General features: G+C 46.0%; 1 protein-coding gene across 10 annotated transcripts in view; it reads right to left on the reverse strand.

The window, feature by feature from the left end:
• Positions 1-1,193: 1,193 nt before the first annotated feature.
• The window catches only part of MTMR3 (myotubularin related protein 3), a 140,424-nt gene continuing 115,924 nt past the window's right edge, over positions 1,194-25,693 (reverse strand). For 7 of the 10 annotated variants that reach the window (XM_044243942.1, XM_044243939.1, XM_044243941.1 and 4 more), the window contains 13 exons: positions 23,967-24,080; positions 18,768-18,973; positions 18,116-18,247; positions 17,037-17,148; positions 15,471-15,666; positions 14,483-14,668; positions 11,359-11,529; positions 10,093-10,238; positions 7,917-9,333; positions 6,676-6,786; positions 6,133-6,221; positions 5,323-5,349; positions 1,194-3,380 (listed from right to left, as the gene is read on the reverse strand). In XM_044243942.1, the coding sequence (XP_044099877.1) occupies positions 3,209-3,380; positions 5,323-5,349; positions 6,133-6,221; positions 6,676-6,786; positions 7,917-9,333; positions 10,093-10,238; positions 11,359-11,529; positions 14,483-14,668; positions 15,471-15,666; positions 17,037-17,148; positions 18,116-18,247; positions 18,768-18,973; positions 23,967-24,080 (3,079 nt within the window). In that variant the 3' untranslated portion in view covers positions 1,194-3,208. The remainder of the gene's footprint in view (positions 3,381-5,322; positions 5,350-6,132; positions 6,222-6,675; positions 6,787-7,916; positions 9,334-10,092; positions 10,239-11,358; positions 11,530-14,482; positions 14,669-15,470; positions 15,667-17,036; positions 17,149-18,115; positions 18,248-18,767; positions 18,974-23,966; positions 24,081-25,693) is intronic. The other 3 variants (XM_044243946.1, XM_044243945.1, XM_044243947.1) reach the window with 3 other exon arrangements.

A 25,693-nucleotide genomic window follows, 5' to 3' on the forward strand; every position in this document is an offset into this window, starting at 1 on the left:
CAGCAGCTCCCCACCTGTAGACCCCAGCCAGCCTTGCTGGGTTTTCCTCATGTTTTAACTGGCCAAGGTCTAAACCATCAGACCTTAGGAACAGGAGCAGTGTGTGGACACATGGTGGCTGGAACACACTCATTTTTACAAACTGGTCTGAATGTGGTCTGGCCTCCCTGCTAGCAGGTGAAGGGGCACCTTCTCCCGAACAGGCCATTGTCAAACACCTGCTGGATGGCACGTGCAGCTGAGCTCCCCTCTTCAGGTACTTTACACAAGCTAGGCAGAGTGTGCATCCAGAAAGCGACCGTGGAAAAAGCCTGTCCTGGAGTTGAGGCCCTGAGGGAGGCTCTGAGCAGGTCACTCTTTAGAGCCTGGCCAACCCACCAGACATGGTGGGCACTACTCAGGACAAAGCTCTAGGGAGGAAGCGCCATGATGTAGCTCTCCCACAGACCTGTGCGGTGGAAGGGTGCCCCATGATGACGCAGGGAAAGAAAACCCACCTCTGAGAAGAGCAAGAACTAGTCAAGAAGTGACCATTACTATGGTCTTGCTTGCTTGGCTGGTTCTGCAGGTCTACAGAGCAGAGGTTGGGCGCTCGGTGTGGAGGGAGGATGACCTCCAGTCAGGCACACAATCCAGTCACACCCATGTCAGCTTCTACTCCGAGGGTCTCTCGGCCCACCCACTCGCTCTCATCCAAGCACAGGAAGCAGCATTTTCTGGACACTTCCCCCTGCCTCAACACCTCCCCATGCAGGGCTCTGCTTAACCAGCCCTGCAGATGCCACTGTGGGCTTAAGGGGCCAGAGCACCGGCTACTGGGGGGGCATGGCTAGAAGACAGAGGTAGTTTACTGTATTTACTACTGATGCTCAGTTCTTTGGATGAGGAACACCACCCCACCCCCACCCCCGCCGATTGTTAAGATGCCTGATTGCTCTGCCTTTTTAGCTTGAGAGAGAGGTTAGGGGCAAAACCATGAAGGAAAGGTGTTCCAGTGCTTGGGCACTGTGGAGCACCTGCTTGCCAAGGTCCAGAGTAGAACAGAAACCTGTAGTTCCCTTCGCCAAAGTTCAGCTTCCCGGCAGCACCTGGAACTGCTGCTGAACTCTTACAAGAGGGAAAAGGGATGAAGAGGGAATAAACCACAGGGCAAACAATTAGAATGTGTTAGCAAATGCTACCATGCGGAACACTAAACTTTATTCACTTTATTTATATATTTAACAGTTCTAAAGTATTTACTTCCTGCTTTGACAAAAAATGAAAAATATAGGAGCACTGACTGACTCCTCTTTAGGAGAAAAGGGTTATATGTACAGCTACGGAGAGTTACGGTTCCTCCTTTACATACAAAGAAAATATTAATAAAAAAGTGCTTCATTGATCGAAAAGGGCTAAGAGCTGCAAGCATTTATTCACACTGTACATCAGACCCAAGAAACCCGTATCATAACCTCTTGGCACCTGTCACTAGGAACTGCACAATCTTTAATTAGACTGACTTCTCCCCACCTGCACGGCCAGACCATACAGAGTGTGGAGAAGAACTACACCCTGTTTCACTAAAGTCAGACTCTGAGCTACCTGCGGCCACTAGGAAGTCAGAGACTCATTCTGATGCTCTTGGCTTTGCCTGGACTGACAGCTCCAGGGGAGGCTCTGGGCCACCTTGTAACCACACCCAGGCACACCCAGGAGCCACCTTCCTGAGACACAACTTCCCTTGGCCAGGGAATTGCTTCCGAAAGGTCAGAGAGTTCCCTGGCCTCATCCCCATCTGCTCACCACGATCCGCCATTACCAGTTAGCAGCTTTTAGCAGAGCCAAGCATGGCCCTTCCCCAAGAGGGAGGGCAGGCACAAAACATGGATGCCAAGATTACAAAGCACAAACCTTCCCCACACTCACTCTACCACAAATATTCTTGATTTAAGGCTCTTTTTGGACCACACCAAACTTACTGAGGAAAGGTGCCCCAAATCTCCTACGGGCTGTGTCACAAATTTCCTAAAGAACCCTGCAGAGTCACCAAGTGTCCCCTCACTGCTGGCCAGCAGCACAGGAGCAGGGCAGGGGGATCGCTGGGCCCTTCCCACTGCCCCAAAAAAGGAAGGGGAGGAGGAGGAAGGCTGATTGTATAGGACATGCTCCCTTTTCCAGAGGCTTGCACTCTAAAAGGCTGATTCTACCCCTTAAGGGGGGAGATCCATGATTTGTTTGGTTTGGGAATGGGGAATTTGGGGAACCCTGAGTCTGGATTTCCCTGTGCTGGTCAAGGGAGAGAGATTGTTTGGGGGACCAGGCCCCAGAAGGGGCTTCCAGGTGTGCCCGGGCTCAGGGCAGGCTTTGGCCTTGGCCACAGCAGCAGGACACCGCACTCTGGCCAGTATGCACTCTTATGCCTGAGGGTGGGAAGTACTACACAGCCTGGCTGAGAGGCCTACGCATGACAGTGAAGGGAGCCCTAGACCATCCAAGGTCAAGTTAAAAACAGAATCCCATGCAAGAGAGAACATGCCACCCCCATTCCCAGTCCCTCTCACTCGCTTCAGAGAAACAAACACCTTCCTTCCCTGAAAGAGGGCCTGGAAGGGTTCCATTTACTCTGTGTCCCTCCCTCAAATGCCAATCCCATTTATCTCTGAGGTCAGACAGGCCCAGCTCCTCTCAAGAGAGAGATGGCACTCGGGGCAATGCTCCGAGGGAATATGCTTTCAGCCTCCTCAGCAGCAAAGGTTTTTCCAATCACCTCTGATGTGGCAGTAGCACAAGAAATGGTCATAAACATCAGCCCTGGCTTGCTTCCCCCCACTCACTCATCCTGGGCCTCCACTCCTGACTCTGACCAGCCTCCTCCCATCCTGAGGAACCAAGCCAACCTTCAGCATCACAGGACAGCAGACGGCTCAACAGTTTACATGGGGCCTGGTAACCTCTGGCCTTTCATTTTAAAAAAAAAAAAAAAATTTTAAGACAACCAGGGGACTTCTTTCTTTTTTGGAGGCAGAAGATGCAAAAGGAGGGAGGAGGGACAACAGGAAAGAAAAATCAATCTACAATCCAGTGGTACATCCCAAATTTCTGTCACTCTGCACAGGTGGTTCCATGCCCCCATTCCAAAGTGCACGGGCCTCTCGGTCTGTCCAGGCTGTGTGGGCCTGTCAGAGGAACAGGAGCTTGGCCTCTGCCCGCCCCAGGTCACTGAGCTTCAGTTTGAAGTGGCAGCAATGGGCTTATCCAGTTCAAGGTCAATGCTGGAGCTTGTGGGATGAAGGCTGCTATAGCAAGACTTGCACACTCGACTGGGTTCAAAGAGCTGCTGGCTGGGAACTGGAACCTTCTGATTACAACAACTGGAGCAGAACACATTCCCACAATTCCTTGAGATGGGAAGAAGAAAACAAAACACAGTTAGTTTTGGTCGCAGGTATGGTGTGAGGAAACCAACTTCAGAAGACAGAACTTGGCTGTGGTAATTCGAATGTGCTGGAGACTCCTCCAAGACTGAGCTGTTTCATTTTCTAGCCCAGGAAAAGCCAGGGTGGGGGTGAGGGGTGGGGGGCAGGAAGTCCCTGCCTAGTATAGCTGCACAGCACTGTGACTTTAGGGCCAAGGACACCTGGCTGTCTCACCATATGGCTCAAGGTTACAGGTGCACAGGGGGGATGCTGCTCAAGAGAGATCCAGGAGAACAAAAGGGCCCCACGCAGCAGTAGGTTCTAGAACACTGGCTAAGTCCTGGCCCAAAAAACCCAGTGAGCCATACCCACTTGGGCAATGGCCTCTGTGTAGCTCGTGGTCACAGAGAGACCAGAGTCCAATGGAACTACCTCCGAGCCCTTTAGAGAAGACAAACTACCTAGCCAAGCTGGGGTGGGGTGAGGAGCCTTGTCCAACAGGCTACATCCCCAGAGGCTCGGAGGCAGCAACATGAAGAACAGACTGCTGCCATCTAGGACTGCCCTGCTGCCAGCATGCAAAGCCAGAAGACAAGCAACACATGCTCAAGGTGAAAGGACAAGAGAGCACAGATGAACACACGTGCACAAACACCCCCCCTTATTAGATAGGTGTCAGTCAATTACAGCTCACTCCCCTGCCCCCATGCATTTACCAGGAACTATCAGAGCTCCACCCGAAGGCCAGACTGTACTCAGGCCCCAGGGCTCCCTCCCTCTCTTCCACTTGAAAGCCCAGCTCTGACGTGTCCATGCAGCAAAGGTGCCCACAACCAAACAACCATCCTTTAGAGCTAGGAGGAAAAGGAACTGGTAGAAAAGTTTCCGCTCACCTTACAACCCCACTCTGCTAGGCCCTGAAGTACAATTCAATCTCAATAAACCCAAGAATGGGAGACTTCAAGGAGCCTGACATAGCCCACCAAAGACATGGGGAAAGCAGCTGAAGGGAAATGCTCCCCCTTAGCCAGCATCACTCGCTACCTTTTCATTTATGCTCCTCAGAATATAAACCCACAGAATGTAAACTAAGGACCACCTGGGCACAGAGGAGAGAATACTAAATACCCTCTGGGGACCAAACAACAACAACAAAAAGACCCACAAAAGGAAAGGCTAGACATGGGTCAATGGAAGGACAGAACTAAAACAAACACACATAACTTCATCTTCTAGAACGCAGTAAGAACCTCATGTTTCAGAAAAGCATGAATCAGCAAGAACCTGTGGTTTCACAGGAAAATTACCTAAACTACTTCTGAACATCTGCATTTATTTAATATACCTGCTGGAGTTCATCTTGATATGAATCTGACCAACTAAGCTTTCCTATCTGGCTTTTTTCAGGGGATCCTGACAGACCCCAAGTGGAACTCTCCACTAAAGTCTTCCCTGCTAAAACAGTTCTCTGGAAAGACCACCTCTGTTCAGTCCTGGTCTCTTTGTTTAAAAAAAAAAAAAAAAAAAATTGGAGCAGCAATGCTGTCTGACTCAGATATCATGAAGCATCATTCTAGGATCCCACTGAATGAATGACCCAAAGAAAATAGCTCTGAAAACCCAACTGGCTCTGCCACAAAAGCAGCCCCTGCTGAAGCCCAGCTTCTAAGTCACAAGCAGGACGGCTCCGCTGACCCGTGTGGTCAGGAGGGGAGCACATGGCTGCAGTCTGACTCAACCCTAACTGTCTCCCCAGTTGGCTGCTCTGGTTACCCCCCTACCCAAGCCCACCTGCCTGCCTGCCTGCCTGTGCTCCCAGCCCCAGGCTTCATCCCAGTGAGTGCAGAGAGGGGGAAATGGCAGCGTTAGTGTGAAGTTATTGTAGATGTGCAGACATCACAGACAGGTTGTTGCAAATGCTCACCACGTTTGATCAACACGGTCAGTGTCCCTGCAAGGAGGGGAGAGAGAGCTCAGAGGAGAAGCCAACCAAAGACATACGGGCTTGGGGTGCATGGTAGGGAGATAAACGATCCTGAAGCATCATTACTAGACAAAGAGGTGGTTCCATTTCTACCTGGGTTCTCTCCTGTGGATGAGCTATGTCAGGATTCAGATAAACTTCCTACCCCATGAACACTGCACTTCCTCCAGTCAGTCACCACCCTAGTTGGGGCAAAGCATTCCTAGCAGCTAACTACCCCAACCAAGAAGAAAGAAGTCGGGAGCCTTAAGGATTGAAGACTATGTCCTCAGCTGTCCCTACCAGTCCCCACAGCTAGGTCTCCTCACTACTACCACAAGACAAGTTTGGGGTCAGGGAGCAGGATAAGGAGTAGGAAAATGAAGTTCCCTGCCCACAGCAGGAAAATTTTTCTTGCTCAGGGCAGCCATGTTGAATGGGAAGAACTGGTAGGAATAAGAAATGGTAGTCTGGGTGGCGGCTGTTGCTCTGCTAATCCAGGAAGCAAAACAAAACAAAAGGGGACATCATTTGCACATTTTAAAATTTAGTCATGATCACTCTGAATTGGAAAAAAACCAAAACAACAAATGCAAAAACCAATTTCAGAGGCACAAAAGATGAGCTGGAGTCCTGTAGACCCCAGGTTCTGCCTCAGAGGGGACACTGCCAGCCAGACGCCTGCACCTCTCCAAGGTGCAAGCTCTGTGGGTCAAACCTCAGCCTCCAAACCCTGGCCCACCCCACCCCCACCACACACCCAAACGGCACCTGCAGTGGTGCTTCCTGCTGGCGAGCCAGAAGGCGCTGTCACACGCATAGCAGTGGGCAGCCAGATGGTCAGGGAGCCAACGGGTCATCTGTAAAACAGGTGGGGCCAGGTTAGTGACTGGAGATGGGCCATCGAGCTGGAGCCAGCAGAGCCATGCTGGGGGCAGCAAGAGTCACAAGGACCATACTGGCTCCAGCGGCACCAGCCCAGCAGGTTGATGTCAGCAGTACAAGAAAGGCGTCCAAATCGTTTCCCTAGCGGGGACTCCAAACTCCCCTGAGATAAAGTATCAGGGTGGCAGCACCCTGGGTCACCGTAAGACCGGGCAAGGCTCCAGTTCAGAGAGGCAAGGAGGAGAGAGGACCAGACTGCTGGGTCTCCCTGACTCAGAAATTCTTGGCTCGATGGGGATTCACAGAGGCTCAAGGCTAAGTGTGCTATGAGGTTATTTCTTGGCCAGGGGCACGGGACAGGGATGGGGGTGGAGAAGAACCGTAAAACAGTTGCATGGACGGTACTCAGAACAGGGGCTGAGCCTGTACCTCCGTGTCCTGTTTATCCACCTGCTCCCAGCTGGCTTCAGAGAAAATCTCTGTGCTGCAGCGAGACAAACAGTTCTGATCCAGATTGCTTTCCGAGTCGGGGATTGAAGTCTGTTGGCAAACAAACAGAGCTGAACAGAATGAACCTGGCTCCTCCCAGAAGAAAGGGCTTAGTAAAGAAGGGAGCACTGGGGACTTCAGGTGGGCCTGAGTATTAAGGGCTGCCAAATCTGTTGGCACCTCAGCCATCAAGAAATGGGTTGAGCAGGTGCAGAGACAGGGCTGAACTCAGGTGGAAGAGAGATGCACAGGTCTAAGGCTGTGTGCAGTGACTGCAGGGGAAGGATAGGCCTTGGGCTCCAGGAAGTGACCGGGGTGGCGTGTGAACTCTGAGTCAGCTGCTCCAGTGAGTCTGTTACTCCAACCCTGCCACTTACATCTGCGTGTTGAAACTGAGTGCTTTGGGCATGTCCTCCTTTCTCTGAAGGACTCTTTGGGAAAATGAGAAACCATCATTAGTATGAAGGAAATACCGAGAAGTCAGTTTGAATTGAAAGTCATTGGATGAGCCCGCCTTTAGTGTACGCTGACTGCTTCAGAGCCAGGCTCCCTCTTGTACTTGAACACATCAAGTCAGACCCAGCCTGTGAGGGGAGCACCTCCCTGAGAGCCTCCCCTCACGTAGCCACCCACCCCCCCCACTTCCAGTCACCAGGCACCATCAGTGCTAACTCCTCCACAGTGCCAGAAACCAATTCCGTCTCCCAATTTCTACTGCCATCACCTGCCACAGGGCAAATACAAACATTTGTTAAATAAACTACAGCTGAGGGGAGGGGAGGCAGGGGAGCTCACAGTTTACTAGCTACTGGGGTAGGGCAGGCATCATAATTTGACAGAAATATCTGACATTGCCCTACTAATGAACCCAGGAGTTCATGCCTTTTCTTAAAACATGATCCTCTCTCCAAAGAGATCTGACCAGCCACATACTGAGTGCTGTCTTCCTTATTCTAACTGCCTGAACAGGACCCCTGTGGCAAGCAAGCAAGGCAGGGAAGAACAACAGGCCGACTGCCATTCACGGCTGATGCTGATCTCCAGCCTCTCAAAAGAACTACTCTGGACCTTTCCAGTTCTTCTAGAAATCTGTACCAATCACCGTGCACAGGGCACAAAGAGCACCCAGCCTCAGTGTGCCCTCTCCTAGGGCAGCTGTGGAGGCACTGTGGTCTACTCACCACTTCATCCCCAAAGTCCCCATTGAAGCGGAGGGAGCCAGTCAGGTACTGGCTCTCCAGGCGACTCCTCAGCTCCTGTACTTGTTTCTTCAAGGTCTCCACTTCCTGCTGATGGCCTGACTCAATCTGACGCAGGCGCTGCTGGATAGTGTCCGTGTACACAGGCATGCCATCATCATCCAGGTGGCTGCGGGAAGGCTGGTCAGGGCTGCCCGTTGTAGATGGCCTCCCCAAGTGGCTGTGCAGCCACTTGTGGTGCAAGTTCCTCGAGTGTAAGTGGGCAGAGCCACAGCTTGTAGCAGACAGCTGGCGGCTCAGTGAGTCCTTGCTCTTGCCAGCCTCGCCATTGGTGCAGTGCCCGTTGGGGGTGGCATGCTTCTGGAGAGTACTAAGCCCTGGGGGCTGGTCTAAAGCCTTATTTTCAGTCTCTGGGGCACCATTGCACACAAGCCCCTCTTTACATTCGGCTAAAGGCAAGGCACAAGGAGAATGTGTTGGGCTGTGGGTGCTGCCAGGGGAAGTCCTATGTACCACAGATGCCACCTGGGGCCTCTCAGCTAGGCTCGTCCCCGAGGGCCGGGGCTCCATGGTTTGAGGAAGCATGTGCTTGCCACTGAACCAGCCACTGTTTACCAGGCAAGGTGTATGATGGCCTTCAGGCCCACTTTCCGACTTGACTTGATCTTCTGTTAACATGTCCATTGAACTGTCTGTATTTGGTCCTCTGGCCTCAAATGGGACTTGGGAGGGCAGCAGAGAACTTGACTGTGAGGTACCATAGCCATCTTTTGCATCTACTGGGATTGGAAGAAAAGCTTCCTCCCTACCCTCTGTGGTAGCTCCTATTTGGGGCTGTTCCATAGGGACCTCCTGGGCATCCTCTCGCTCGAGGGACTCCTGGAGAAAACTGGGGAGAACACTGTGCCCACCCTGCTGCTCAGGAATATCCTGAGAGAACGCAGAAAGGCCAGTGTCTGGACGGTTCACCAGAGCAGCATCACCCAGTTCTGGTTCTTGAGGAAAGATAATGGCTGAGCCCTCAGGGGTCTTCGCCCTGATCTGCTTTTCTAAGACAGCCTCCTCTTCGACCTCCTGCATCTCAACGCTCCCCCTATGGGGAGGTTCCTCTACCCCACTCTCCTCTTTGGTGGCCTCTTGCAAAATGTTCTCCATCTGCCCCTCAGCCACTCCAGCCGCGACAGACAGCTCGGCACCGCCCAGCACTTTGGTGGGCTTTCCCAGGCTGTCAGGATCGAGAGGCTCCTCCCCAGGACCAGCTAGGCTGCTCAGTTCCAGTGAGCGCCGGTGCTCCTGCCACTTCTCGTTCAGACTTGGGTCACTGCTGCGCCGGCTGGCCAGAGGCACTGTGCTGTCACAAGCTGTAGTCAGATTGTCAAATGATCTAGTCTTTGGTAGCCTAAACAAAAGGAGTTTGAGGGAAATGAGAATCTGAGGCTGTTCAGAGGAAAGTAGCAGACAAATGGTTTTAACAGGCAGTTGTTTCATAACTGGGTCCACTGTAGCTCCCAAGTGTGGCTCAGACTGACAGGCAAAAAGCCCCAGGATTGGCCCTTCTTCTAGTCTGCAAATTTCCTCTCAACCTACCCGACTAGCCCCACCCCACCCCACCCCGTGTCCCTACAAATAAACAAATAGCAAATGCTGTGTTTAAAAAAACATCATGATACTGCTCTGTTTCTCCACTAGTGGCAAAGTAGCACTGCTGGTTTTCTATTACAATATTTTAAATTAACATGTTGTTTAGCAGTCTGAATTCAGTAAAGTTAATTCTCCAGTGCAAAGCCAAACTTTGTATCATCTGACAGCATTTGCCTTTCAACCCCAACAAGACAAATGACAGCAGAAAGGCAAGAGCACAGAGCAGTGGCTGAAACTCAAGCCAGAGGGTCACAAGGAACCTAGAGGTTTGCACATTAAGTGAGAAATGGCTTGTTGCATGCAGCCGAGCGATACAGTGACAGGGCCCAGTGCCTCAGGAAATGAGACCCTCATGGCCTTAAAGCCTGAAACCCTTATAACCTGCCCTGAGAAAACTTCAGAGATCTAGGAGAGACATGCGGAGCTGGACGCCATGATCTCTGACCATGCCTGTGTGTGCCCAACACAGAAGTACACCCATGAGGGATTGAAGGCTCAGCATCAAACCCGGGCTCACCGGCTCAGGGGCGGATCATCAGGGCTAGTGCCAGGGGCTGGGTACGGTGCACAGCTGTCGTCCACGGGGGTGGATGGGGATGGACAGGGCAGGTACACTGCGCTCCACAGCATCAGGTTACGCACGTGACACACAGGGTACAGCACCTGACAGGAGATCAGAGGGGATACAGGTTTAAACAAATCCAGAAATGAGGGTCAAAAAGTCACCAAGCTATAATACCCAACAGGTGTGCACCAGCTGCATTTCCCACCTGAGGGCCTCCTGTGGGCATGAAAATCTAAAGGATTTTTAAAAATCTATTTCTCATTAATTACTTCTTAGGTCCCCTTTATTGAATGACCTACTTTCATATCAGCTTGGTTTTAGTTGCTTTTACTACATATGAAAGTGAGTCATTTCACTAAATGGTAACTATGTTTCCTTGTACAAAAACGTGGCTTCGGAAAACACCATCAAACCTGTTGTATAGGATCACTTAAATTAATTATGGGAAAAGAAGGGAATTTTCTTCCTATACTGTGACTTCCCCAGCAGGCACAGTGAAGGAAAGAGAAGCAGTTAGTGTAAATCTTTCCTTTGACTACTTAAATGTAGTGAAAAGCATGTTAACAGTCCAGTGAAGCAATACAACCTCTCATGAAGCTTCCTTTTGACTTCTTTAGATTTAAGATGCATTCTGACAAAAGGAATATCACCGTGTATCAACACAGATGTGTGTGCCTCCTTTCCTCTGCTTAACTGAAGGTGCTCCTTTGCAGAAAAAAGTCTACCAGCTCTCCACGTGAGCAGAAAATCACATGGACACACATGCTAGTGTCAAACACACCTCTGCTCTCAGAGACAGGAGCTGCAGTGCGTATCATCACTTGATGGCACTGGAATGGTGCCAGGGGCCTGGTGGTAGCTCCTAAGCTATCATGGGCACCCAGGGGACAACTAGGTTCCCCTTCCATTTGTTAGACCGAACATGTCAAGAGTGAGTTAAGTTCTAGAAGAGGTGTCAAAAAAGATTCGTGTCTGGAGTGGCAAAACAGAGATGGGTATTAAATCAAACCACCCTAAGCAAAAAGGGGTTAGAAGCAGATCAGAGCAGCACCAGAAAACAAGCCTTCCTCGGGACAGATGGAAGAAACAGAGAAAACAAGTTTGCTTGAGAAAACAGAGATGCCTCTTAGAAAACAGTCACTACCGAAAATGGCTCCCATATGTCACCACCCCCAAATTCCTTCTGCTGATCAGAGAGGAAGGCTGAAGGATACATACGGCTTCCGACTGAGAGGAATACAGTAGGTTTTTGAAAGCCTTGTTGCCTGCCCGAAGCAACGACCACACAGAACACGTCCGCTCCTGAGTATGCTTTTCCCCTCTCTCCTTGGCATTGTTGCACAGGAATGTTCCAAACAGGCAGGAATAGGTATGTTGCACCAGTTTCACCTATGGGAGTCCAAAATCAAGCAACAGGGTATATGTCTCTGGGGGAAGGGTAGCCCCGCTAAGCCCCCATTCCCCAACATCCCTGAGAGCACCTCAGAATTCACACTCCATAAGGATGGGGAAACCAAGTAAGCCACGGAAGAGCTGCCTCCTCATACCACCAACCCCAACCACTAGCATTCCTGATTCAGAAGAGCAAAGACAGATCGCTGGCACCCCACTCCTCTTGGCCTCCCTGCAACCAGTTTGAGAAGTCCCGAGTTAACAGCCACACTCCAGAGCGACAGATCATTATCACTCAGGTACAAGAGCAGGTCAGTGTGCAACACAAGTCTGAACTGAAAGCACATTTCTAAACAGCTTTTCACTCAACAAATCATCCTGAGCATCTGACACACCCCAGACATTTCTAGGGGTACTGGGTAGGCGACAACTCTCAGATGGCTCTCCTGCCCTGAAAGAGCTGATTCTAACTGTGGGGGAGAGGTGACCACTGCTGTGGACCACAGTAAGGCAGGGTGAGAGGGACAGGGCACACACAGGGCAGCAGGAGAAAGAAATGAGAGAGCAAGTTAAGAGGGTATCTGAGGGGGAAATGCTCCAAGCAGAGGCCAACAGCCAGCAGCCAGCACAAAGGTGTTGAGGTGAGCACATGGTTGCAATTTCTAAGAACAGAAGGCGGCCAGTGTAGCTGAAGGACACTGCACAAGGAGGGCAATGGCAGGAAATGAATCTAGAGAGGTAAGCTCTAGGACAGCTCTGCAGGCCATTTTAAGGACTGGCTTTTACTGTATGAAATGGAAATCATTGGAGGTTCTTGAGCAGAGGAATGACATGGTCTCAGTTATGTTTTAGAAGGACTGCCCCTAGATCCCTCTAGGAGCCAGGGTGGCTCAGTCAGTTAAGCAGCCGGCTCTTGATTTTGTTTCAGGTCATAGTGTCAGGTGGTAAGATCAAGCCCCACATCAGGCTCTGTGCTCAGCAGGGGATCTGCTTCAGATTCTCTCCCCCCTTCTCTCTCTGCCCCTCCCCCTGCTTGTGTGCTTTCTCTAAAATAAATAAATGGATAAATCTTTAAAATAAAGAAAAAAGAAAGATCCCTCTAGTCGCTGGGTTGACTCTCCAGAATTAAGGCAGGAGATGGTGATAACTTTGGACCAGTGTAGGAATAGTAGAGGTAGCAAGAAGTAATCAGGTTTTAGATAGATTTTGGAAGCAAAGCTGCAGATCTGCTGACATACTGAACATGGAGTATGAAAGGGGGAGGAGGAGAGTTGGGCAGGCCATATGAGTTTCTGCCCGAAGTAAATGGAAGGACTGAGTTGCTCAGTCTGGGGGCGAAGACTTCTGGAAAATCAGATTTTGGGTGGGAAGATGTGGAACTCAAGAACCAAGCTTTGAACAGGTTAAGTGTGAAATACCATTAAGACATCCATGTGAAGATACTGAGCAGTCACAGTTGGGTATGCGAGTCTGGAGTTAAGTGGAGAGATCTGAGCTGAAGACATAATTATAAATGTAGGAATCATGGATAGCAATCAGAGCCATCGAGACTGGAGGAAATCCCCAGAGAGGCAGTGAGATACAGAAGCACCTTTGAGGCTGAGTCCTGGAGCATTCCAACATTCAGTACCGGGAAGATAAGAAGGAACTAGCACAGGAGACAAAAAGGACCAGCTAGTGAGGCAGAGAAGAAATAAGGCAGAGTTTGTACTGGCAGTCAACTGAAGAAAGGGTTTCAAGAAAGGTGTTACTAAAACAGTGCCAAAGACTAAACTGAAGATGAGTCAAAGAAACGAAACTCCAGGTATAAAATAAGTCAGTCCTGGAGATGTAATGTACAGGATGGTGAATATAGTTAATACTCTACTGCGTATCTGAAAATTGCTAAGAGTAGGTCTTAAAAGTTCTCACAAGAAAAAAAATTTGTGTGGCAATGAATGTTAATTATTGTGATTATTTCACAATATACAAAAATATAGAATTATGTTGTATACCTGAAACTAGTATTATATTGTCAATTATACCTGAATTAAAAAAAAAAAAACTTCTTAGCAAGATGAAGACAGAGAGCTGATCACTGGATTAGCAACATGAAAGCCACAGCTCTGCTAAAGTGGTTGGGGGAACACCTGAACCTGACTGGGTTTAAGAGAATGGGAAAAAAGGAATATGAGACAGTAAATGCAGAAGACGTGAGCTCTGCTGTGAAGAAATGAGATACAGGAAATAATTAATAGCTGGCAAGAGATGCAAAGCTGAGAAAGGGTTTTCAGGGGATGGGAGGTACTACGCCACGTCTGAGTACTAACGGCAACGATGTGGTAGAGAGGGAAATACGCCAGTGCAAAACGCAAAGGAGAGAAATGCTGGCACCATGCAGCTGAGGAGAGAACAAGCAATGGAAGGCGGTGCAGCAGTGGATGGAGAGGCTGGAAGAGGGCAAAGATAGTGAGTCTTCTGTCAAAAGAAAGGGTGCAGTGAGTGTGGGACACAAGCCGGGGTCCAGGGTGGGGGGAACAGGACAGTGAGGAGATTGACAGATGGACTGGAGGGAGCCGAGGATATTCTATTATTTCTCTTTTATTTTTAAAAATCTCTACACCCATCGGGAGGCTCAAACTTACAACCCCGAGATCAAGTGTCAAATGCTTTACCAACTGAGCCAGCCAGGCACCCCCATTATTTCTATAAATATTTAGGACTTCTATCATCTATTTTAAAAGCTAAGTATAAAACAATTCAAAGACTTTATGCAAACCTAACACATCTATATTCATTGAATAAACACATACTTCTTACTGTTTTTAATTAGAACTGGGAGAAAGAATGGCCCTTATTAAATTCTAAAAAGAATTCAGTTTCACGTGAAAACTAACCCACTAACATTTGCATTGATACCCCCATAATTTTAGAATGTCCCCAAAATAAAGAATTACAAGCCCAAACTCACAAGGAATGCTTCATTGAACTCAAAAGAGCAAGGAAATTGCCTCTGAAGCTGATGAACGCAGTCAAGCCACTGCAGAAACACGGGGCAGCGCTCGTTCAGATCATCGGAGTTCTCCCCATGACCACACCGGTCAGCAAACTTGTGACCAAAATCCAGCCACTCCATCTCCACGAGGACCTGGAAACCCTGCAGGGAAACATCCGGGATAGACCATTTGTACTTATCTATGGAGACTATGACAGTCCTGAGCCTGTCAGGACTAACAGTAATAATCCCTTTTAATACCCTCCCACTAAGCCCAACATGAGGGCCTGACCCAGCCCCATAGCCAAGGGCTCCATGGAACACATCCTTAGGGCAATTTCCCACTTCACTCAGCTCCATTCCATAACTATCAAATGAGTACTAATCATTTATCCAAGCCTTTCCTGAGTCTGTACTTTCTTTCAGTATGTAGTGTAAGAACCACATTTCTTCTAAACTTATTTTTTAATTTCTTTATTTTGTTTTATACTAACTAAGTCTTGTTTCTAATATCTTTCCCTACCCCGGATTTACATGTATTTTAGGGCACCTTTATGGCTTTTTTTGTATCTTTAACCCAACATGTGGTTCTTTCAGAGTAGGGCTCTTTCTCCACAGAATACTGCAGTGATATCTGGACCCATTATCAGGATGAGCATGCCAAGATCCTACTATAATATCCCCATTTTCCTGGAGCAGCCAAAACTTTTCCAAGTATATAGACACAGAGGGAAACATGTCTAATTTCTCAATACCTTGTTATCCACAATCTGCTCCATTTTAAAAGACACAAGAACTGTGGGAGGCACCACCACAATTTAGCTCAAGGTAAAGGAGCAATAGTTTTAAAACAAATTTCACTCTCTTTAGGCCTAACCACCAAGACCAAAACTGATCATAAAACCATCCAAGGTTTCGCCCACTCATACTGATGTACCAAATCCTACTCTTGGGATGCACCCACCTCTATGGTTCGGTAATACGGATCCAGCAAGAGCTTAGCCAATGCCACAATCTGGGGAGTGCGGTCCCAGCCATCTGAGCAGTGCGCTAGGACGGGCCGCTGATCACGATCCACAGCGTGCACTACCAGAAGTGCCGACTTCAGGAGCACAGACAGGTGATGGAGCCATTTTGTGCTTTCAAGGGCTGAGAGCCAACTATAAAAATAAAAACAGTAGGGGAAAGGAAATGCGGATTTTTATGATTTACTGCATCATGCCAAATACCCGTGAAATTAAAAGGCAATTCCCAAAGATCTTTCCCTCCAAATAAAACAGTGCCCAAACAAACAAATCTCTGTCTTTATAAAGCATGCATATAGATGCAGGTAAACCCCTACTATGCAATAGAGGACAGAGGACAGTAATTAATAGAATTTTTGTTCTAAAAATCTTAAGGCTAGTTTCTGAGAATGAGTATCTAGTATTTTTCAGTCCATGGTAGTTATATATCCTGTATAAGTAGTTCTTTCTGGAGTCTTCTGAAGGAAATAGTAATTACGCCACTTGGTTCAAGTCACATAGTCAATTAGTAGCAGATCTGCTGAGACCTCAGCCAGGCTCTATGGCCCACCTTTGGGGAAGAGAGCACTGCTGGCTGTGTAGCAAATACAAGTTGCTAATCCCCATAGTGGAGAAGCAAGCTCATTCTTGGGTCAGGCTTTTTCCCCAAAGACAATTGCGCTTCACCCTCTGGGCTGATTCCAACTGCGATGAATCTAATCCCTTACTACCAAGTATTAGTACAAGTGGTTCAGGCAGCCATTTGATTGAATAAATCAAGGGATTCTGCAAAACTTGATATGATCAGATCTACTGAACAGAACCCAGAGAAACAGCTATGGGCTCTAGCACAAACACCAGAAAAGAGAAAATTCTGTCTTCTCTGGCACCATTTCTGGCTTCTTGAAATAGTAAAACAGGGTCTTTTAAATATTTATCTGTCCGTATTTGTTTCACAGACCATTCCTGCTAATTTTTCTTGGATTCAACCAGTTGCCTTGGGTGGGCGGGGAGGGAGTGTTACTTCACCTACCTCACTGCAAATGCCAGCCATTCATTTTTAACAAGCAATGTTCGTGATGAGAGAGGGTAGTTTAGGACTCAGAAGCAAATGTAAAAGGATTTCACCAAATGGCAAGTTTAACCCTTTTTTACAACATGATGAATAAATTTTGACTCAAGGTAAAAACACCCCCCCCCAGTTCACAGGAGGTAAGTTTACCTATAGGATGTCAAAAAGCAAAGAATTAAAAATGAGCCAAAAACAATGCAGAATATTAGAGGTCCCAGGAAAAACAAGAAGGCAGGGCTTCTGAGGACTGAGATCTGTTTTGTGCTCCACATCTTTAAACCTTTCAAAGGGCTAGATTTTTGCTACTGTGCTCCTAACATAGAAAGGAGAATGCACACAGGGACTGAAAATAAGACCGAAGTGTACCAAGAAACAGAAGAAAAGATACCTCCAAACTCATTAACAAAGAAAGAAAAAAGGCAATGCAAAATTAAAGCTAAGGCCAAAGTCTTACTTTCCCGGATCCGGCATCTGTGTGCACAGCAACCGCAGAGACTGAAAACTCCTCCGAATTGAATGAATATTTGCCATCCCCATAAACACGACTTCACAGTTTGGGTAATACTCTGCAGAGAACAACAATAAAGAGAACAAATATATGTTGACTTTAAAGCCCACATGGCCAAATTTAAAAGCAGCAAACAGGCTATAAAGCAAATCCATTATAGTTGCTGACAAAAGAAACTGCTGTTTTGATGCCTATTAGTCTAGTCCTTTTATCACAGGAAAAACAGTGCTTGAATTTTAGCTGTTTCTGCAAAAAGGAAAGTTAAATTTGTGAAGATATGGACATAAAACAGAAGTTTTTTTGTTGTTTTTTGTTTTTTTAAAAAGATCTATAGATCCTATCTCAGGTTAACTTCTTGGGCCACATCTAACTTGTAGCTCTGGAATCGCTTCGAAAAGAAGCTGGCAGAACAATGCATTTTATGTATTCACATATCGCCTTCATACAACTGCTTTCAATTTCCAGTTGAGATCACATCCCGATGAAGGAGCCTGGAACCTCTCCCTGCTCCATCAGCGCACCACTGGCACTGAAGGGGTCCCTCCTTGGAGAATACATTCAGAAAGCAGGGGTGCTATAGGTCAGGACAGAGGTGCGCTGCTAGAGTCCTGTATTTGGTGCTTCACCTTCCACCCCAGCCTTTCTAAGTAGAAGCCATGTGGGAAGTTTTCTCTGAGGTCAGTGAGGAGTAAACCCACAGTCAAAGGCAACGAAAAGCTTTTAGAAGGCTGAGAAATTGAGCCACTAAAGAAGCAGCTTCCAAACATGAACAGGCCTTATTATGGGGAGGATTTACTTTCTTTATCATCTAAAGGTTAGGAAGGAAGATTATTTGGTTTCCCTGCACCTCCTCCTCCACTTCCCTGAAAAGAAACAAGTGTTAAGAATCCAAACAGCTCTGGCTCTCTCAAGATACGCTGAAGAACATAGTTTGCCGTTCATTTCAAATTGAGAACTAAGACCCAGCCGGGCATGGGCTGGGTTCACGAGAACAGTATCAGGGGACAAAGCACCATACACCTCACCCGGGCATTCACAGCCTCCTCCTTTGGCTCGGTTCGCCACAGCTGCAGCATAGGAACGTGCGTCCAAGATCAAAAGCTTCTGCGGTTGGATGGCTAAACTGTCTGCTCCTGAAGCATTCGACAGAGAAGAATCTAGGAACATCACGGGTAGGAGTGAAAAACTAGAATGAACCCATCTCTCCCCCAAATTGTGCAAAATAAGAATTAAAAACACCTCCTACAATACCAAGAAACAAAACCCTCAATTAAATGAAACCCACCTAACCAGAACCCTTAATACACAGGACTTCTCGATCTTCTGTTTTGTCTACCAGTCTCCTTTATCTCATTTCTACATGTATAGTCTTTTCATGAAGACTGGTGACTCCTGTCATGGTCTGGACAAATTCCAGGTCCCCTATCACATACATACCCCACTGTTGTCACAAGGACTAGAAAGACAACAGATACATTAGCCCTCTTAAGCCAAGTCTGAAATAGTTGTCTGGTTCACTGTCCAGACCTATGAGTCCTCAAATAATCCCATCAACTGAAGCTTCAGCCTCTCTCTCCTATGAAACAAATTATAGGTCTTACAAGGAAAGGCTACTCAAGAAAAAGTTCTCAAAGATACTCTAAAAATTTCTGCTACTGGATCCAGGGAGCATCTTACCAAATTCCACATCAGAAAGGTCTCCCGCATTGGGAAAGTCTCGAGAACTGTTCCTAGTTGACAGCTTGCTGCCACTTGATCGGGAGTCAGAGGCACAAGCTTTGGCTACAGACTGCACCAGGTGCTCATCATCAGCATTTCGCCAGCCCCACCAGCTGACCTCCGGCTGTCCACAGCGGGCAATGACAGCTCCATTACTCTGGTGCCTGTGCAAGGAATAAGACCCCATTACCCATCTCAGCGGTCCCATTCCGATGCTCTATGCTCATTCAAAAGTCAGGTAGTGTATTTTAAATGTGTTAATGAACAGCCTGAATACAGGTAAGTGATGGGTTAGCTTCAAGTCCTCTCAGGGCAGAAATCTTCTATAGCATCAAGAATAAACAACAAAACCTATCTGAATCTTTCTCAAAAATTGATCATTTTTGAGGCCCTTGTAAAGTCAGCAACAAAATGATAAATGTGTGCTCTTAGAAAAAACAAATTTATATTCATTAAGCAAACATTTGAATCTTCAAATTTATTTTTAGAAAACTGGGTAAAAATATAATCTACAAATACTACACTAATTCTGCTATTCAATAAGGAAACATTAATCTCTTCTTAATATTGCGCCTGAATATCCTGGCATAATAGATGCTGATGCAGAAAAATCTGTTTCCACAACAACTTCTGAGGGCTCACTGCACCAACTGTACACTTATGGATGGCTTGGGGATTCTTTTTAAAACAAGATCCCACCTTTGGTACTCAAACATTTACCTGGCCCACAGTGGACCACTCTACAAAATCTTCTGAGATTTCATGACTCACAAATTGCTCTTATTATAGGCAGATAGCTCAACATACCATCTACCTTTCCTTAAGCTCTCAGAAGGAACAGCATAAACCTCAGTAAGCCATACTCTGACCCTTTTTTATTTTTTGATAGATCTTTTGTAAAAATTAAGACCAGAAATCTTACTCAAAAGTCTTTAAGGTGATATTAAAACCTAGTGTCTTGGGGCGCCTGGGTGGCTCAGTCAGTTAAGCCATCTGCCTTTGGCTCAGCTCATCATCTCAGGGTCCTGGGATTGAGTCCCACATTGGGCTCCCTGAGTCTGCTTCTCCCTCTCTCCCTCTGCAGCTCCCCTTGTTTGTGCTCCCTTTGCGCTCTGTCAAATAAATAAATTCTTAAATAAAAAAATAAAAATAAAGAAATAAAAAGTAAAACCCAGTCTTTTCCTAGTTAGGAATTTAGTTAGGCAATTTTAGCAATTAAAAAGTTATAAAAGGGGGCGCCTGGGTGGCTCAGTGGGTTATTAAGCCTCTGCCTTTAGCTCAGGTCATGATCTCAGGGTCCTGGGATCGAGCCCCGCATTAGGCTTTCTGCTTCCCTCTCCCCCTCTGTCTGCCTCTCTGCCTACTTGTGATGTCTCTGTCAAATAAATAAATAAATGAAAATCTTAAAAAAAAAAAAAAAAAAGGTACAAAAGTAGTATTTGGCACAAAAGGTATAAAGTTCCAATAAATGCTACAACATGGATGAACCTGGAGTATGTTATGCTAAGTTAAAGAAACCAGTCACAAAAGGCCACATATTGTATGACTGCATTTATTAGAAGTGTTCAGAATGGGCAAATCTGTACAAGGTAGATTACTAGTGACTACTAATGGGTTTGGAGTTTCTTTCTGAGAGGGTGAATATGTACTAAAATTGACTGTAGTGATGATTGCACAACTCTGAATATATTTTAAAAAATCAAACTACAGTGGCACCTGGGTGGCTCAGTGGGTTAAGCCTCTGCCTTCAGCTCAGGTCATGATCTTAGGGTCCTGGGACTGAGCCCTGCATTGGGCTCTCTGCTCAGCAGGGAGCCTGCTTCCCCCACCTCTCTGCCTGCCTCTCTATCTACTTGTGATCTCTCTGCCAAATAAATAAATAAAATCTTTTTAAAAAAATCAAACTACACATTAAAAGGGTGAACTGTGATAGTCACAAAGTAGTTTTTAGAAAGTTATAAAAGTAATCGGTTCGTTATAAAACTAAATTAGCAGAGTAAGTATTAAGCAAAATGTTTAAATGCCTCCCAATTCTATCTCCCAGAGGGGAAGTATCCATGTCTTACTTCCCATTAAAATCTAAATACAGGGCCCGATGGGTGACTCAGTCGGTTAAGCGTTCAACTCTTGGTTTTGGCTCAGGTCATGATCTTGGGGTCCTGAGATGGGGCCCTACGTTAAAGAAACCAGTCACAGCACAGAGCTCAGCACAGAGTCAGCTTGTCCCTCTCCCTTTGCTCTTCCCCCACCTCACACGCACTCTCAAATAAAATCTTTTAAAAATCTACATACATACATTCATACACATCTATAACACATACATAGGAGACAGATCTAAATAAAACATACTACTGAATCTGTCATCTTTAAGAAACAATGTGAGAACAATTTTTATTTTTAATCCTAAAGCTCACAGGCAGTCAATGAAATTCAGTAAGAACCATATTCCACTGGAAGCATCAGTTTACTTTAGTTTTTAAATCCTCCAGAACAGAGAGACTAGCAGAAACTAGTCTCTAGTCAGAAACTAGAGACTAGCAGTAACAGAAAGCACTAGCCAATATGCTCAGTGGGCTCACCTGCTGAATGGAGCCCAAATGGAAATCAAACCTAATTCCTAAAACGCCTATTGCACATGTAATAGGCACTGGGAAAGAGCAGAGCTGACTTGTGCCAAACCTTCACAAAAAAGGCTGGCAGGGCCTTTCCTGAGCATCTTCTTTCTCTGCAGTGCTCCTAGCAATGCCCAAGAGGAACAGAAGATGGCACTCTTCAGCTTGGATCTTGGATTTAAAGGGTCATAGCATTTCTAACAGCCAGCTTCAACTGAACTGTTGCAATAAGCAGTTTTCTGCAGTCTTCCAAAATGCTTTTGACTGCATGATCAAAAACTAAAACAATACAGCTAAAAATCATGAAAGAGCATTTCTACCATATCAACAAACAGAACCAAGGAAAAAGTATAAAAATGAAGATGTCCAATGGATGAGTCCCCTACTGAACACTGAATGCTTCAATTCTATATAGAAATACATAAATACTTAAACTATTCCTAAGTTAGTATTAGGCAAGCTCACTAAATGATTAGAAATTTCTAATAATCACTCAGTGCACAAAGGGGGGAGCTGTGAATTGCACTACAGATGGATGCCCTTTGCACCTTGCTAGGTTAGAGCAATCTTGGTCTTCAGTAATAAACACAATTAAACACTCTCTCATCACAGTGGGAAAAAAACACTAATGAGGCACTGGTTCAGCATGATGCTGTCAAGTAACTGCTGCTAGCAACTTCAGGAATCCTTACTGCAGTCTACAGACAACTAAATTCAGTAAACGTATGCTGGATTCAGAAGCAGCTTGCCACCTGGCCTGGCAAAGCAGAGTCGCAGAGTATCCCCAAAACAGTCTTCTATATACCCCTTACAAAACTTCCCGACCATTTTAACAACCCAGTTTGGGGCTCAGAGATTCAAAAATGTTCCCAAATGGAGGCTAGTTCCTAAAAGCCTAGCTGAGTTTTTGTGGACTATACCAAGAACTTTTTTTTTTTTTTTTAAATACCAAGAACTTTCATTTGTAATCCTTTGAGAGCAGATTTTCTAAGAGAAATTGGAAATAAATTTCATTTATACATATATACTATAATCTCTAGAAAGGGCTGGGAGGGGGGAACCCATGGCCCATGCCCTCTAGAATAAATTTTAGAAAGGAAAAAAAGGTTTCTGTTGTTTATTCTAAGTTTTTCTTTAACTTGCACTTACAGGCTTCTCTACCAACAAGGAAAATTCACCTAAAGCCCTGTACTTTGAAAATGACAGTCTTTTCCTCTTATGCTCAAAGTCCACAAACCCTACAAATGCTAGGGCTGCTGATCTAACACAGCTGTTGGCCACAGAGCAGCAACTGGCTGCTTTCCCTATTTGAGCTAGGCCAATCACTGCTAACACACAAATCCTTTCAGCTTTCCCTGCTCTCTAATTCCTGTGTCATCCTTGTCACTTGAGTGATAGGTAAATTTGGTGACCTACTTTTCTAGGGGTGTCTGAAAACAATAGTGATGAAAATTGAGATTGAAAACTTAATGGATTCCACTGGGCCAGAAACAAATACTTTTTCATTTCTCTCTATTCAGGACAGCCATCAGAATTTGCCATCAGTGGACTAAATGAACAAGCTGGTTACCTCAGTGGAAATCCCACAAGGAGATAAATCCCTTCCTACAACATCAGTATTTCAACGGAATGCTTCCTGGCATGGAAGTCTCTGAGTGAGCCCCAGTGGCTAGGCCCAAATTCAAGGAAAGTCCAAATCTGCAAACTGGAAAAATGGAATGGAGAATGTAAATACTATAAAGAGATGACATCTGAAACAATTTCAAAATAAGAGGCAATGACTTCTTCAAGTCTTAACTTGAGTCCTTGAGAGCTGAGCTATTCAATGAATTATATATAAAAACAGTCCCCAGGAATACAACCTCCTCCATGTACTGCTTAGAGCAGCCCAGTATTCACAGATGCATTCATGCGGCTCAGCATACCTCTGAGGACCATCATTCCATTTTACTAATTAGGAACAGGCTGAGGTAAATTAGGGAATTTACTCAAGGTGCCTTAGCAAGAGTTATCAGTGAGAAGACCTGAACTCCCAAACCTGTGCTTGACACCACGCCACCATTCCCTTTTAGAACTTGCCTCCCTTGGCTCTCAGGTCTTTGATCTTTTTAAGATCTTCTATCTAGCCAAGCCCTAGCCTTCTCCTTTTAATGCTCCCTCTCAAAACAGAACTCTTTCATGTGTCAAAGTTTCAAACACAAAGATGATCACAAATTACTTGACTTTAACTCCTCTCTCTCAATCCAAAGGCCAAATGCAGTAACACATTATCTTCCCACAGAATGTCAGAAGGCTCTTAAAATAGCAAGACTAGCCACTTTTCTATTAAAGTTTTCTTATCACCTGAACCATCATCAAGTATTCTGGATGTGGTAAGTATCAGTGTGTCACTGTAAGAGTGGCTTTAACTATAAGGAAGCACAAGCTTGCCTGGAAAATTCTCTGAACCCTTTCCTTCCTTCCCAGGTTAGCGGCAACAGAGCAGCAGACCACATGCAGTGGACAGCAGCACCAGACCAGGCTGGGCCTGGCTAGGCTTACTTACCTGTAGACGACGGCAGGGATGCGCTTCCAGGACCTGAAGCTTGCTACACTCTCTAGTTCTTTGTCGGTGATCCAGGCAGGCACTATGAGCTCCTGTGGATAGCTACCACATAGCCTAATGGGGAAGGTGAGAAGGAGGGAGTGGAGGAAGAAGACAGGGAGGGAAAGAGGGAGAGACACTAGGTGAGCCAGTATAAGGATGCTGATCAAGCTACCCAGAGCGAGTTAAAAGGCAATATGGAGCTTGGTCTATTCAGCAGAACTAGTCACCTTAGGTGTTTACTTATGTGTATGTCGCCTGATAGTATCTGGCACTGTTCCACTTTAGGCTACCTTTGGGAATTTGGTGATCCTAACATCTGAAATAAGGGGAGCCCACAGGCAATCAGTTACTTCACTCTAACATTCTCTTGTAACAAACATACAAGTCACTTCTTAACTATAGAAAGTTCACAGTCCAACTACAGAAGTGAAAGTCTGTTAACCTCTACCAGACCCCCTCACTCTTTCAGGCTTCTGTCAAAGGGAAACATGTGAAGAAAGACAAAAGTCTACAATTTCAAGTTTCCAGATACCTTACAGAATTACTAACATATTCTCTGATGTGTCCTAATTATAGGTAACAGGTACAGGCATGGGTATGCAGAAGCAGTACCAGAAGTCAGGACATTGCATACATAATCACAGTTAATAATATGAGTAAGCTATTAATCATAATTTCATAAAACATACTTTAGAACTATATTCAGGGGGGATAAAGCTCTTTTCATTGGGGAGGAAGATAGTAGCTACATGCTAGTCATGCTGGTGCCCTTAAAAAGCAGTTCTTTCTGACAGGTTTTTCACTTATAGGACATTGTCTCTATGGGTATCCTAATATTACTTTTTAGCAGTGAAGGTAAGAAGACCTTTAATCCGAATCTTAAAATACACAAATTCCTCCTCCTCCTGTACCACCACCTGAAGCAGCCCTTGCCTACCTTATGCAGTGGGGGAAGAGGCAGAAAACACCAAGTAGCTTAGGATCATTCTGCACAAAATATCTACAACATGTTCTCAATTTCCAGAAGATTAAATATCAAGAATTTAAAAGCCACTGAACCAAGAGAATATCTACAACTGACAGTAGCTCTATAAACTTAACACCCATAAACTAAAAATAATCTGGGACACTATGACCATAGTTAATATGGTAACCACGAGTCTTATTCTTTTCTTCTTTTATCTTGTTTAAAACTTAACAGTAAATTTAGCGCTCCTGCATAGTAGGAAGCACTTTTCAATGTCCTGCAGACTGGTTTTGAGGCAGAAATAGGGGATTCAAAGACAAAAATTAGTTTTTATAACCCATATTGAATAGCAATTTTGAAAACCAAATGGCTTTTGAACTCGTTTGAATTCAAGTTTATTCAACTTGGTTTTTATTCAACAAATTTAGCTTAACTTGGTTTTCTGACTTCATCCAATATTCTGATCATTCTATTCCTTGTCCTGTATTACACTACCTAGTAGTCACCTCTTCAGCAAATACTGGCTGCTTACATGTAGATAAGCAGTTTCCAGCACAGGAAAGGAGGGCTGTACATGAACAAAGCCTGTGGTAGCCTCAGGTTCTCTGAGCCCTTGCCTCCAGTCTCCACCTCTATTCTCTGCTTTGACTTGTAACAGAACAGGCAAAGGTATGACAGATCTACATGTAGCTCCAGTTCCTTCACAAGACCCCGGGTT

This window comes from Neovison vison, chromosome 3, assembly GCF_020171115.1.
Source record: "Neovison vison isolate M4711 chromosome 3, ASM_NN_V1, whole genome shotgun sequence".
In the NCBI taxonomy this organism is placed as follows: Eukaryota; Metazoa; Chordata; class Mammalia; order Carnivora; family Mustelidae; genus Neogale; species Neogale vison.